Genomic DNA, 16,326 nt, shown 5'->3' with positions numbered 1-16,326 from the left:
CAAATTCGATGCCGAGTCAGAGTCACGCTGCAATGATGAGTGATATTTGATTGATTAAATGACTTGTTCTTTTTGAGTTAATACTGGACTTAAAAAAATTATCTTTTGTTACAACATTTTTTGGACTTTTTTGATAAAAAAAAGTTGTAAGCAACGTCATGAAACTTGTAAAAATTCCCTCAGACAAAGAGAGATAAGATTAAATGATTTAATTTTAGCGACTTCATTCATTATCAATTTTTGTTACTCAATTATTAAATGTGCAAGGTCGTGTTGCTGCGTTTCAGGTTTCTGCATCACTTACACTATCATAGCTTTTGACACACTTTTAAATTTATCAATTTTATTGAAGAATTTCTATTTAAATTTGTTTTCAATAAAATTTTCATTAATAACTCCTCAAAAATTAAGCACATTGCTCTGATTTAATTTCATCTTAATCATCATTTGATGTTTTTTCATGGTCACACAGAGCACAACACATATAGCCTTTAAATCAACACTAATAAGTCTAAATCTACTTGCACTTTTTTTAGTCGTGAACTCTAATAACCTTTACGTATAATTTGGCATATTTCACATTAAACTAATTTCCAATTCATCGATTGAAGACAAATTTCCAAGCAATTGAAAGTGAACAACCGCGAATAATTCAATTTATTTTTGAAATTCTTGGAATAAATTGATTTAAAAATTAAATTTACGAGTTGTTACGAGGCCGATTGCTCAAAAAAGACTGAGACTTAATTTATTTCGCTTCTTTCACTATCAATGTGTCGGTTTTAAGAGCTTAAGATGATAACAAACGTCTGTAAATGTATTAAGTAACTTTATTTTCTCTAGAAACACGTGAGTGAACTGTACATGTGTGATTTCTCGTATTCTAGATTTGTTTATGAATGAAAAATCTATGAACTTGAAAGTTATTGGAGTAAGAAGCCGGTTCCGAAACGTTGTAAGCGTGTAGATGTGATAAGAAATGAGAAAAAAATGATTCATTAAGCTGTTGATGTAAATTGAAGGGCTTTAAGTGTGAAATGCTGGAATTGTCTTGAAATTAAGCAATAATTTTGACATTTTAATTTATTTTACACAAGTCTCCTAAAAGAGTTATAAAGATTAACTCTATCCACGTGAACCTAATCAGTATGCATGATCACAAATCGTCTGAAATTAAATGTCGTAAATTAGTTCAAGTTCTTAGTAAGTCATTCTCAATGTCAGTAAAAGAGTTTAATTACTAGGAAGTTCTTGTGAAAAGAGAACGTGCATGTGAATAATTTGGTGAATGCCCGATGGTGAATAACTGGGATGTCTACATGATTCTTTTGACGTTTAATAGAATAGTTTGAAATTGGAATTATGGTGTGTCAATTTGATGAAGTTGGAGGTTAATTGTCACGTGACTTAATTAATGGAATCATGTTTAAAGGACAGTGTCAGTCAAAATTCTTAAAGTGTGAAATTTAATTAGTAAATCCGTATTTTGACTAAAATTCTCTTTGCGCATCATAGACTTTAGATGTTGGACGAGGTTGGGCTCAATTTTAACCTTTTCCGTCAGCGACACATCGTTCAAATGGATTTGCATAGCCGAATTGAACCACGGGAATCATATTGATCCTCAACAATTTAATTAAAAATTATTAAACCTTAATAAACTTACAAATCTACAACAATTCAGATGAGCATCCTACACAGCAAAACTCTGCAACTTAATTTGACTTATTCAAATAACTTTTAAAGCTTTACATTTAACTACAGAAACTAATTATCACAAAATATTTTTAAATATCCGAACCGAAGCGAATCAAATTGATTGTATCCGACTAGTTGTTGAATATAATCGATTATTTTCGGCAATTTAAAAACTTAATTAAATGGAGAAAATTGATGTCAATAAAATTTGATTGCTTATTAGTTCCTGTTAGAGCTTTTAAAGCTTTGTGAATCCCATTTTACATCCTCTCATTCATCTTAAAATACCAAAAATTAGAATTTTGCATAAAATTTCAATTATCCACCAACAAAGCATTCCTCGGATGTGAATTTGCATGCGATTCATAGAATACAAGAAATTATTAACATTCTCACATTTATAGCCAACATGAAATGGTATTTTTAAAGGAAGGAACTCAAATTAGATCTAATTAATATTGCATAAATATTTACGGGAAATTAAATAACTTGCAAAAAAATTTCATTCATTGATTCCAATAATTAATGCTCGAACAGAAAACATCAAACTTCTTTTTATGTTCACAGAGTAAATAAACAAATGCGTGAGCTTAAGGGAACGTTTGGAAGTGATGTAACGATTGAGGGCGTTGGAGGTTTTGCAATTTTGTTATTGAGTAGAAGCTTCGGTTCTTGAATTTGCAGCAAATCGTTACAATCGAGTGAGGAGAGTCTAATATGAAGTTTTAGAGCGTTCCGTAACTTCCGAACGCTCCCCAAGTGCATCATTACATCAAAACAATCGAATGAATGTAAACAATAGAATTCAGAAGAATTTTGATGTATTGATCAGTAAACAGCAAATAAATAGTCTTGAAATAATACAGAAATTATTAATTAATCAATTATTCAGTGGTATTGAGCGGAGGTAAATTGAATTTAATAATTAATAGCTGAAGAACAATTTCAATTGTTATTGAAAAATGGAAGAGAATTGTCTCAATTAATTTAGCTGACAGTGCAGAAAGTAATTAGTGATGATAATTATTTATGATGGCTAGAATTGAGATGTTTTTTGTAATGAGTGATTTGTCCATTGCTATTTTTAATGTAGATCATAATGCGGGGATTATTGATGTCTTTTTAAATGGATTGATGATTATCTTGATGGACATTGAGGAACGGATTTCAAAAGTAGCATTGAGGAGCTTTAACGTTTGATTTAAGAGCCCATATGGACACTGTTTGGTCTCTATTAGGATATTGTCTACTAAATGCAATAATATTGCAGTTACAGCTCACCTCCATCCCTACAGAACCAAAACTGAATCACAACCCTCCCATCCGTACAAATGGAACTACATTTACATCTGTAATTAACAAAATAATGATGAAAGACATCATATTATTGTGAATAATTAAACATAGCTTAAAAAGTTGCTCATTTTATAATATTTCATTGCATACTCAAACTATGCATGTACCCTTGATGCTTATACCTTTAAAATGTTAACACATTATAAAATTGCTGCAATTAGATTGGGTCAGAATGATTTTAGGTGTGAACAGTCATTGTTGAGTTGACATGATTGTTTTGCATCTGAAATTAATGTTTTGGAACGTGGATGAATATTGTGTGTTGAGTGGGTTTGCTGTTGTGACAAAAGTTTGTGGATTATGAATGTTTGTTGGATAAGAGCTAGACTCAGAGGTGTTTTATAGTTACTAAGGTCTTAAATGGATAAATCATAACAAAATTTAGTTAGAACAAAATTAACTTGAAATTATGCGAAAAGCTCAATTGGCACGATGCGGACTATGGACTTGTTCCGTCGAAAGACTACTTTAATGAAAATTCTCCCAAATACGAAATCAGCTCAAATATCTTCAAAAATTTCCAAATTTCTCAACAAAAATCCCACATATTTAGCAATAATTATTTAAAAGTCCACCTCAGTGTAATTAAATGTTGATGAGTCTTCACATATGTAACTTCCTCCAAATGACCACATACACCGACTTCCTCCCGAAGTCTTTACATTTCAATCTCCAAACATGGTAATTACAAATTGTCGCAAGTAAAATTAATTCAGCAATAAATAATTAACTAATTAATTGCACCAACATTATCTGCGGTACCTGTCAAGTAGCTGACAATAGTCATGTTTAAATTTACAGCACCAAACATGTTGTGATAAAAATTCAACAACCGTTTAATAAATCATTAAATTCGCAACAAATCACAGCCTAAAGTTAGATTATGACTGCAGAAAAAAATCATAAAAGAAACGACAGCTTTTATGAGAGAATAAAAGCAATTTGAAGACAAAAAAATAAGTATTTCTCAATCTCAACCGAAATGCCGCTTATCTCAATGTTTTTCAACTCATAAAACTTTATTACATATTTAAGAAAATTGTTTGCATGTGTCTCAATCTAAATGAGACTGAATTCAAACATTTTAAACACACAATAAACATAAAACTAATTTAACATATTAGAGAGATATCTTTAATTGAGAGGTATGCCCGAAAAAAAAAGAGTAAAACTAGAAGCAAATGCATATAATAATAGAGAGAAATATAAATTAAAGTAAAGAGAGGGAGTAGTGGGACTAGACATTATTTTGATGAATTTTTTTTGAATAGGAAAATATTGCAAAGGTATAAATTTTTAGGCAAAAATATTACTACAAATAGTTGGTTTTCGGCAGTTTGAGGGTGCATATGTAACTATAGAGCAAAAAAACTAAAATAATTATTAAAAAAAAAATTGTGGTTAAGAAAAAATACAATTAAAGTGCATTTAAATTGATAAAATAACAAATAGATGTGTATGAAAAATTGTTAAAAATTTAACTAATTTTACAAAGTAAGTGGAATTCTTAAATGAAAATTTAATACACATATTTAAAGTTAAAACTTTCAAGTGATCTACATCCAAAAAATTGAACATTATTTTACTATGAAAAGCTCAAGATTATGAGGTAGCAATGTCTCCTAAAATGATATACTTGTCTTGAAGCCTTTTCGAAAGCTTTTGTAAGCTCGTGATTGTCCTAATAAGAAATATGAAGTGCATTGCGTTACTTCTGAATATGACATTGTCTATAATGGTCTATTAAGAGTGAAAAGTTATTCTATGACAATAGTGAAAAAATTCATATATTTTAATGGATTGTCGAATTTCAAATCGGATCAAATTTAATAAAAATTCATAGAAATGACTCTAATTAAGTATGGATAAAATAAATGAATGTGAACTTTCTAAGGCTCCTGCCAAAGATTCTCAAATTTGAGATATTCAATAAAATAAGCATTATTAATCGTCTTAATAAAAGTAAATGTGAATATCGGCTAAGATTTTGTATGGATTTGTTGAATCTAAACGATTCAATCTCACAAAAAAATCAATTTGATACAGCTTTTAACTGACTAAATAAAGTTTCAAGAATATTTCACATCATATCAACTTGAACAATTACCAATTTAATCAATGACAATTGCTTTTACATACTAAATTATTATTAGTCTTCACGAAAATTACATCATTTTGTAATCAATCCGAGAAGATCAATCAAACAATTTATATGAGGTTAAGATAATCACAATCTTCACTTGATCTTGGAAAAGTGTAAAGGCGTGAAAATCTTTATCCGAGCGGCACTAACAACATCATTTGATGTTACACAAACTTTTTGAGCTATCTAAGCGTTGTGATGTTTGATTTTGGATATTCCAAGATGATTTAAGCGAGGAAAGAATTACTTAAAATTCGATACCCACACGGAATCATGAAATAACTCTGACTCACAACATTTGGCATGGATTCCACGAAAAATCGATTCTTGATGCCACTTTTGTGCGTTTTTAAAGAAATATTAAACAAAATATCGAGCAAATCTCTAACATTCAAGCTAAGCACCCCTATAAGACACATTTAAAAAGCTTTAATTTCCGTGCATATTCTAAGTCATGAACTTAAACTCAAGCATTCCAAAACAATGGAAATAATTCACAGAAAATATTCCCAATTGAGCGGAAAAAACTCAATTATCATTATTGAATAATTAGCGTAATGAAAACTTAAATCTTGCGAAAAAAGCACATTCAATGACTTCAAATTTTGCTTCATATTCTTTGATGCGCAAGTTAACAATGAACTTAGTGATTCCACGGTTTTTTTTAAATATAGCCATTGCAAATCGATTAATTGTTAATAAACAATGCATGGAAATATATGTTGTGATTCCCATCATGAGATGGGCAATTATGGATGATGTAATAATATTTTTTTGAGCACCAAAAAATGGATCAAAGAAAATTGAAAGTTAATTTGAAAGTTTGATGCTGTCACTGCCTTTATTATGTCAAGTAAATCACGTCCATGCGAAAAAGACGAAGCATAATGTGTGTGAATGAGAATTATTGAGCTAATTGATGTCGATTACTTAATAATTAGTGAACTAGTGTACATATAAAGGCAATGAAAAGTAGAGCAAATAATTTTGAGATATTAGTCATGGGAACTGAGCTTTTTTGAAGTTAATCTCAAGAGTATCTGATTTCCTAATTTTGGGATTTAATATCATTTGAGAACGACTTTATTAATTAGTTCAGTTCATTAATTTTGTTAATTAAGTTTAAAAGTCCTGTTTTGGAATTTATAGAATTTATATTTAGTTCTGTTTTGGAAATTTTACTGATATTATTACTGCTGATTAGGTATCAAGCTAGCCTAAAGCCTTTATAGAGCAATCAGCTTTACTTTGTGCACTTATGTCACATTGTTAATTTCCAATAATTTCATCTAAAATTGCTACTTAATTAATTCTTAAACCTTGCTGGCCGTACAGATCAATTGTGAGCAATGGCCTCCCTCAGATGCCACCTGAAACTAACCCTATCGCTGGCTTACCCTTGCCAATTTCCAATACTGTCTCTGTCAACAGCTTCCTTCCATGAATTCTTTGACCGTCCTCGTGAAAATTGCTATATCGCACTTAATGCAACAAAATATCCATTAGCATCTACGACTATGAATTCAAGCGACGTGTCAAGAAAGTCACTCAACAATGGCACATTGCACATAAATTAATTTCTAATTATAGCCGGCAAGATTCATAAACACACAAAACAATGTGTGCAGCAATTTCTCAATTTGTGAAATAAATTTCAGATTAAAAATGAGTGCAAATTTAGAAACTAAGCTTAAGCTAATAAGTCATGTCATCAGTCGAAATAAAAGCTTTTATTGGATCGTGTGTAATGCACAAAAATTATTAAGCAACGAACTGTGAACTGTTTCATTGACACCATGCGAATCTTTGACAATGTTTTTTGACCTTTTGGCATTTAGTCACGATGTAAAGGCATCAAAAAAAGTTATGTAATTTCATGGTAATTATTAGAAGAACTAGGAAATTAAAATAAGTCCAGCGACCTTTCATCTCACTTTATTATTCGGTCATGCATGTGTCAACACCTGCTAATTTGATCAATTAAAGAACTATAAGTGTACCGAATTTCCATAGTAAGAAAAGTATGAAGGTCAGCCATCGTTACTGTCTACTGCCGGCATGTTGTGGCTGAAATCCGGAAGTTTATTATGAAAATTGATGATCGTACTTAAATTGAAGAATTTTGAGGCTATAAATTAAGTTCTATTGGATTTCTTATAGAGACCATGAAGAATTTATTGCCAAACTTCTTAACCTAGGTCGATTCCAGGTCAATTCATTATTTACTAGCTTTAAACTTATTTATTTAATTAAATTTATACCTCAAATAACTCAATTTATATTGCAATTTTTAAATTACCGCTATAATTTTTATATAAGTAAATAATAAATGTTGTATGTTGCATTGTTATGAATGCTTGTTTACTTCCAATTATATAGGTGATTACTTCTTTTTATTTTGGTGGAATTATCTAACAGCTCATATACTTGAAAATCATCCACTGTAGCAATTTTGCAACTTTAATTCAATTTGTTTGTGAATATATCATAAAGCATGATGTTGCCGATTTTTTTGGCAGCAACATTTTCAGTTCAGTTTATAGTTGTAGTTTGTGGAGTGAACAGAGGGATTAAAAGCTTTCAAAAGTTTTTCAATATTTTTAAAAGTATACAATTTTTTAGTTCAAATTTCATTTTGTTGGAACGATAAGGAATTGATGTTAAAGTTTCTGACTGTTGGATGAGTTTTGTGGATGGAAATTTTCTCATTTTGAGGATATTTTGTGAAGTATCGAGATCTATAAATCCTTAGAAAGTGAAAAAAGTGTGTGAATTTCTTAACAGTACCATAAGATTGTCTGATGACAAAACCTCTTGGGATCTACCTTAAAAAATGCCATTAAAGCCTTGTCAGCTCAATCAATCAATACATAAGCCATTAATAACAATAAAGCCATAAAACTCACTCCATTTGTTTATTAATTCAACATTTAAATCATTAACCATACAATTATTACGTCCATCAGCGAAAGTACTTTTTTTCCAACGAATCAACCTTCTTTCTTACTCAATTTAATTACTGTTGCTCGAATTTAAGAGATTTATATTTTCTTCTTTTACATCATCTCAAACTCAAGGCTTTTAATTAACGAAAGTCATTAAAAAGCACTTTTTTTGTTTTTGTTCATTTACAGATGAGATTTCTAATACTTGCGGCATTTTTGATTAGCTCAGCATATGCCATTAAAGTGCCAGCGACATCATATGTTACATATCATCATGGTTCAACTCAAAATATACCAATTGGCCCACAATATTCTCAGCCCGTGAATTATTACAGAACATTTGTAGATTCGCCATTAAAAGTTCCGACACAAATGTGTCCGCCGACACCACCGCCATGCACAAAATCACGCTATCGTTCACTTGATGGATCATGTAATAATTTATATAATCCATCATGGGGTGTTGCAAACAGCAGATATGGAAGATTATTGACGCCTCGTTACGGTGATGGAGTGTCAAGTCCTACAGCTTCAGTAACTGGAAATGAATTGCCGAATGCAAGATTGATCTCATTAACAGTTTTTGGTGAAAGTGACGTCCCTGACAGAGGATTAACAATTGCAAATATGCAATGGGGTCAGATAGTAACACATGATATGTCACTGACAGCTGGTGGAACTCAGTCGAGAAAGCATACGACAAGATGTTGTACGGATGATGGAAAGTTAATCCAAAGTGGTTTGCATTCAACCTGTTTCCCAATTATTGTACCTAAAAATGACCCAGCACATTCACAAACTGGAACTGAATGTATGAATTTCGTTCGTACGCTTACTGATCGAGACAACTTCTGTCCTGATAACACACAAAAGAGATATGCTGAACAATTGTCTGTCGTGACAGCCTACATGGATCTTTCACATGTTTATGGCAATTCTGAGGAACAAAATCGTCCAATTCGTTCATTTGTTAGTGGTAGATTGTTGGTTGATAATAAGCATGGCAATGAATATCCACCACAACATCCAAATGCCTCAACAACATGTGATCTTCAAACACCACAAGAGACATGCTATTTGGGTGGTGATATGCGTATGAATCAAAATCCAGGATTAACAATCATGCAAATTATTCTTCTTAGAGAGCACAATCGTATTGCTGATAATTTACAGGCATTAAATCAACATTGGGATGATGAGACAATTTTCCAAGAAGCTCGTCGTATTAACATTGCTCAGTTCCAACACATCAATTATTATGAATGGGTGAGAACAGCTTTAAACAAAATTCAATACAGAATATTCATATCCAAGCTTGAATCTAATGAAATTTCTCATGCAAGAGTTCCCACATGACATTTTAATAGATTTAAATATTAAAAAGTTTATTGACTAACTTGTTATGTACATTTTTGCATATTTCATCTAAAAGTCAATGACTTTATTTTTATTTCTATTTTTATTCTACAGCTTCCAATCATGCTCGGTCACGAAAACATGCAAAAGAATGAATTGATTTATCAGACAAGTCATGGTGAATATGTTAATGATTACAACCCAAATATTGATCCATCGGTGTTAAATTCACATGCTACTGCCGCTTTCCGTTATTTCCACACACAAATTGAAGGACAGTTAGAGTAAGTTTAATTAATTTATTTTCATCATTCACATTGACTGTAGGTCAATTTTAAAATATTCAAAAATTGTGGGCTGAGCAGCACAGCAACTGAATGATTTTCACGACTTTTAAAGTATTTCTTGTTGGAGATATGAGCTCCGGTTTTGAAATAATTCGTTTCCCAATATTCATGCATTAGATTTATTGCAAATTATTTCAACATTTACTGCCGTATATCCAATATATTCTAATTTATTTACTTATTACAGTTTCATCGCTGAGGAACGAACAGTAACCAACACAATAAGATTGAGTGATTGGTTTAATAGACCCGTTGTTGTTGAGTCGGGCGATAATTTTGATTTTCTTAGTCGCGGAATGACAACGCAACCACAAGAAACGACCGATATTAATAATGATGTTGAAATCAAACACTTCCTATTTAGACGTGGCAGACCATTTGGTTTGGACTTGAAGGCGTTCGATATTCAACGTAATCGTGACCATGGATTGGCATCTTATAATGATTTTAGAGAGTTTTGTGGTGTTGGAAGGGCTCATGACTGGCAGGACTTCCTTGACTTTATTTCACCAGCTGTAAGTATTGTTTGCTGTTCTTATTGATGGCATTAGCTATGCATATGCTAGTTACTTAGGTATCTAGTCAATATAGTGGCATAGCATACTCCTTCCTTGCTACACCACTAAGCCATCAATTCCTATAAAGCAAGCACTAACACAAAAATTCCAAACCCATTTCCATTTCCACAGAATGTCGACAAATTAAAGTCACTTTATGAGAGTCACGAAGATGTCGAATTAACAGTAGGTGGTGCACTTGAAAGACACGTCGAAGGCGCGCTTGCAGGTCCAACATTTTTATGCATTCTCACAGAACAATTCTATCGAACACGTGTCTCAGATCGTTTCTTCTATGAGAATGGCGATTCCAGTATTGCATTTACACCAGAACAATTGAATGAAATCCGTAAAGTCAGCATGTCACGTTTATTCTGTGATAATGGAAATAATATACAACAAATGCAGCCAGCAGCTTTCCGAAGAGTTTCACCCAGGTATGACTTTAATTAAGTATGTCTAGGTAATAAAGCATAACCAATTTTTTGTTTTGTTTACAGCAACCAAATCACATCGTGCTCAAACATTCCATATGTTGATTTATCTCTGTGGCGAGATCATTCGGTTCCAGCATTTAAGAGTGACTACACAATTTATAATTCACCATTGTTAGTAAAGAAGTAAAAAATCGAGATTATGACCCATTTGTTATTATTCTATTGTAGCTTTAAGGTTTCTTTTCCTGTATTTAATTACATTTTTTTTAACTCAACTAACAATTTTTTGTGAATTTAATTTATGAAGTCTAAATTTTGGATTAAAAGAACCAATCTATTTAAGTTTCCTAGAACAATTTTGTGAATAAAATACAATAATTTTTATACCTCATTAGTGAATGTCTTGCTGTTTCTGGTTGTATGATCACACGAAACAACTGTCGATGCTGATTGTCATCGAAAGATATAAAAAAACATGATTTAATTACATATAACATTAAACTGTTCTGTAGTTTTACATGCTTTTAAGCAATCTATGTCTGTAATATATTTAATGGAACTTGACATTACACGAAAAATCGTTGTTTGGATTAAAATCAACTTTCTGGGTGGAAATAGCTGACTTTTTTACTGAGATGATAGATTCTTGAACTTATTTGAAATTTACAGGATAGTCAAGATATTTATTTATCGATTATTCTTGCTCAATGATTACTATAAGGTTTGATTCATATTAAAAAGTTTCTAGTTTGGATTACAAGCAGTTGAGTGCTTCTGTGGAGCTATCAACAAGGCGGTAAGCTCAATTTTAGTGCAGCAACTCGACATTCGTTTGTTTAAAATCTGTCACTTCCAAATTTTGTGCCTTTTCAGTCTTTTAGGTGCGTTAACTGTCTTATGGACGAGATCAAGATGAAATTGGATCTCTGGGCAACTTTAGATTAAGGAACGGTTTAGGAACTTGACAAAACAAAACAAAATCTACAAGATTGCCTTACAAATGAACTGATCAAGTCCAAATACTTTGTAATACCAAAATCAATCAAGAAAGGAAAACAGAATTGCCCAATACAATTCACACCCACCAGCTAATCCCATGTTGAACAATCCTCAATCATCCATAAACAACATCATTACAAAATCAATTAATTAAAGGAATCAGTATGACCTACATAACACAAATATTATATTACCTTTATTAATAATGTCATATCTTCGACACTTAGTTCAAGATGTTTTATTATGTAGGTGTAGTCCATATCCTATCTAATACAGATCATTTGAGGAAATGAAGTGTGTAATTCATAATGACAGATTACAAGCATCTTCGAAGAAATTGTTCAATGTTGATGAAGTTTATACCTTAATAAAAATAGATCAAATATCATGTCATAAAATAAGAAATATTTTCAAGTTTTTGCTCCAACACGTGGATAAATCTAAGGCTTCATATTTCAAACAACCTCAATCATAATCTGTTTATTTGATAATTTTCTTATGGGGAGATGAGCGAACATCCCTAACAAAGCACATCAATTTCATCTCCATGAAAGGTATAAAATGAAAATATTTTTGTTTCATTTAACCTCAGAGAGAAGTGAGGCAGTTTTGATACGGATCATAGAATGAACTTTCCAACATTTACTTGCTTGTCACGGCAAATTGACTTTTAAGAGAGGAGCAGCAACACACAAAAAAAAAGTTCCTAGTTCTTCTTATAAGAAATAAAAAGGAAAGATGAACTGAAGCCTAAAGGGACTAAAAAGGGCTGCCGTTTTTTTGTATTGCTGCCAAAAAAAGAAAAATGAACATTTCCCACATGAAAAATTTTCTTTGCGTGTCTATGAGCTCGACAAACATAATAGAGAGGAAAAATATCTTGCTGGCAAATCAATGAAGTGTGCTCGTATCTCTTCATCATGATTAAAACTAAAGATTCCTTTTTTTGAGCTTTAAAGGTCGTCATATTCAAGCGGTAAATGGGATTTTGTTTTACTATAGCTATATATATGTAGTCATAATATTCTGTAAAATGAGAAACTTTCGACGATGTTAAGATGTTGGAGAGGAAATTTAACCCACATAAAATATGTAGTATAATCATGGATATGGGAGAGAAGTTACAGGATGGAATGATAGGTAAAATGAGATGATATAAAAATATTCAATTTCTGTTTCAAGAAACAAGTTCAATGTAATAGAGAACTCAATATATGCTCAGTATATGCTCAGTGCTCAGTATATGCTGGATATGAATTCAATATTGTTCGTCTTCCTGACGAAATTTGAACGGGTTTTCAAAATTTAAAATCTTTAAGAGAGTGTAAAAATCGGAAATTTCAGATTCATGCTCTTAACGGCAAATTCAGATTCAAATACTCGAAGTTTAAAATTCAAATTTTTAACGGAAAAAGGAGGTTTAAATTCTTAACGAACTTTTCTAATTTATATTCTTAACTCAGTTGAGCCTCAGTTTTAAAATTCAAGATTTTAGAATTTAAATTTTTAACATAAAATCCAAAAATTCAAATTTTAATTTTTAACGTATTTTTCAAATTCAAATTTTGAACCAGAAATTTGAAAAATTAAACTTTCATTTCAACTTAGATTTTTCAAATTTCAACAAGAATTTCAAGCATAAGTTAAATTTTAATAAAATCACTTCCTTTCCAAAAAATCCAAAATTCAATCAATTAATCACTCCAACCTTCCTAATTAGATCAACATCAAGGCGTAAAATCGATACACTCCACAATTCATTAATTGTTTATTTAGTATCACATCCCATCCAACAAATCATTTTCACCAAACAGAATAAAAAGCTCTCAAAAAAAGTTTCAATTCCTCTTTATTATGAAGTAATAACATTTTCACTCAGGTCAGATAAGGTTTTTATCCCTTCACCGTGTTGGGTCCTTTATTTTGAATAAAATCAAAATTCTAATTGGATTATCCAAAGTAAGCAGAGAGAAAAGTGGAAAAATGGAGTAACAGAAGTCGTTCAGCTGTAAATGAATTTGACCTTTTTTTCTCAGGCAAAAGCCTTGCTTTTCAATCATCGTCATCATTATCATTGTCGTCATCAAGTTCATGCCTGTGGAGAACATGAGGAGATGAATGGGTGTGTTCAGGGATGGGCAGTGTATCTGCAGTCAGTGATCGATACCGTACCTATGAGGGTATGTGCTAAGGGCTAGTTGTTCGGCAGTCAGCACATTTAAGTCACAGATCTAGTCGACAACTCAATCATGTCTCACTCGACTCGTATTGAAGCAGGAGTCAGCGGTCCTTGCCATGAATATTTCAGCAACACAGACTATGTCGACTAATCATGTCCTACTCGGGAACCACTTCACTGGAAAAACGTGCACAAACTTTTTCATCCTTTTCATTCAAGGTCTCCATTTCACAGTAAAATAAGAAGAAAAGTCTTGAAATTTAACTTTGAATCCGACTTTAGATTTAATACATCCTACATCTCAATTATGTATATCTCGTATTTCAAATATCCAAGATAGAATAAGTGTGGGTGAGAACGATGCCTTTAAGCATGTAGCAAGCTCTAGTTGATTCTTGTTATCATTTTAAGCAAGCACAGTTTCTCATTCTTTCATGTGCTCTTCTTTCAATTTTATTGCCATAAATCAAATGGCTTTAATCTCTCCGTCTACTTCAATATTCCTCCTGTTTGCTACTGTACGTGATACAATGCACTGCCGATAATTCTGTGATAATACCCAATAAGACTGGCTGGGAAACTGTGTGTAGTCAAAAATTCTTATACCGTATGTCGTGAGCGGTTTTGGTCGAGGATTACAAGTTAAGTGTGCCGCGAAAAATAAAAGGTTGTCCACGACTTCAATAAGGGCAGCTGGACATGATTGTGGACAATTCTCAGACAAGCGTCTGAGCCTATCCCAAGAGTGAACATAATAAGCTCTCAAAGCTTTGTTCCGATGTAAAAAGGAACATTCTTCTAGTAAGTGTAGAGTAAAGGACATGATGCATTCAAATTGAGTTAAATTAAAATCACACAAGGTTGTTGATGCTCTTATAAATGTATTCCATGTGTGAATTTCTATTCAACCAGTTGCTTTAATCCTTACATTCAGTACATCTTTTACTAGCTCCTTTACTCTACCTATTACTCACATGAGTTTTTATTTAGTTCAATAAATAAACGATGTGAAATAAGTCATGCAGAAAATGTGTTGATAAATCATTACAAGTGTGTAAATGGATGTATTATATGATGATGTAGGTATGAAATAATTGAAGTTGTAATTAGTATTGATCCTGTGAATTTCAAGTCATTATTTAGATTAGTATTACATTACAAAAACTTGAGCTTATAATTAGAACTTTAAGTAAAATCTTGAGATAAAGTTCAAGATTTATTTCCTTCCGTACAGTTAAAGTTAGCCATAAAGTATGTCCTTAAACTTTCTTTTGTTCATTCATGCTGATAAATTTAATGAAACTGTAGAAAGCTGATAAATTTAATGGTGATACTAAGATATGTGGGATGCTACACATGGCATATATAGTTCACTTGCTGATATACTGAGGATATTTATTAAGGAAAAGTAGAACAATGAGTGGGAAAATCAGATTATGGATGCAATATTGCCATTTTAGATAAAAATGCATTTAAGAGTTGTGTTTTTTAATGGATTGTTGTCTTTATAGCATCTTAAAGGTTTAAGTTAATTAAATTGAGTCAACGAAGCAGTGCTTTAGTTGCTTTATTGTTTGAAAGTTGTAAAATAGACTAAAATATCTTTGGTTTGGTGTTTGACAGTATGATTAAATCTATTTCGATTAATGGACAGTTGAAATATCAAATGGGAATCAAATCAATTCCGAACAAGCTTTCTGGGGCATATCAGTGTCGCTGCATCAACGGTAAGACGCAAAGTTGCCCTTACGGTACCATAGAAGCTGATTTCGATCCATTTTTGTAGCAAAAAATCCAATTCGCCATTTTGCGTCACTCGGATATGTCCTTACAATTTTCGGTCTCATTCTCCTGACCATTGAACTATCTGAAATTGCTCAAAAGCTTGATTAAATTCCAAGTTAAACTTTTTTCAGCTCTTAAATGATTTTCCGATATTTTCCTTGATGTGAATTTACCAGAAAAACTCCAACACACAATTAGTATCAATTTTACTTTAATTAATTGACTTTGATTCAAAAATATTGGAAAAATTCAGCAACACTAAGGATTATCTTCAATTCTTGGCTATACTTTCCTTTAATACACTCGAATAGTTTTCAATAAATTCTCAACATAAATCTCAGACATTTCAATTATTTTTCAAGTTAAAGCAATCGACCTTGAACAAATAAAACTCAAATTTCCAGACAGAAAGGCTATACAATTGAAAATTCAATGGGTCAAATGAAAGCAAACAGCAAATCCTTTATTTAATTTAACTTTTATCCTTAAGGCCATCATTTTTCCCCTTTGGTAGACTTCACATT

General features: G+C 31.7%; 1 protein-coding gene across 1 annotated transcript; it reads left to right on the top strand.

Annotated features, from left to right (window-relative positions):
- Window positions 1-7,784: 7,784 nt before the first annotated feature.
- Window positions 7,785-11,230, top strand: LOC139094888 (peroxidase-like). Its single transcript, XM_070646108.1, has 6 exons — window positions 7,785-7,803; window positions 8,332-9,408; window positions 9,613-9,782; window positions 10,033-10,360; window positions 10,535-10,839; window positions 10,903-11,230. The coding sequence occupies exons 2-6, from the start codon at window positions 8,332-8,334 to the stop codon at window positions 11,024-11,026; spliced, it is 2,004 nt and encodes a 667-aa protein (XP_070502209.1). The 5' UTR covers window positions 7,785-7,803; the 3' UTR covers window positions 11,027-11,230.
- The last annotated feature ends 5,096 nt before the right edge of the window (window positions 11,231-16,326 follow it).

The sequence above is a fragment of the Chironomus tepperi genome, unplaced genomic scaffold (genome assembly GCF_022539635.2).
Source record: "Chironomus tepperi strain 1889 unplaced genomic scaffold, CSIRO-AGI_Ctep_v1 contig_359, whole genome shotgun sequence".
Lineage (NCBI taxonomy): Eukaryota > Metazoa > Arthropoda > Insecta > Diptera > Chironomidae > Chironomus > Chironomus tepperi.
The sequence above is the reverse complement of the archived record's forward strand: the minus strand, read 5'-3'. Positions and strand labels throughout refer to the sequence as shown.

Excerpts from the sequence above, each read along its gene's own strand:
- LOC139094888 (XM_070646108.1), top strand. The coding sequence starts at position 8,332 with ATGAGATTTCTAATACTTGCGGCATTTTTGATTAGCTCAGCATATGCC. Across the intron at positions 9,409-9,612 it reads ACATCAATTATTATGAATGG|CTTCCAATCATGCTCGGTCA; the intron begins GTGAGAACAGCT and ends TTTATTCTACAG. Across the intron at positions 10,361-10,534 it reads TTGACTTTATTTCACCAGCT|AATGTCGACAAATTAAAGTC; the intron begins GTAAGTATTGTT and ends CCATTTCCACAG.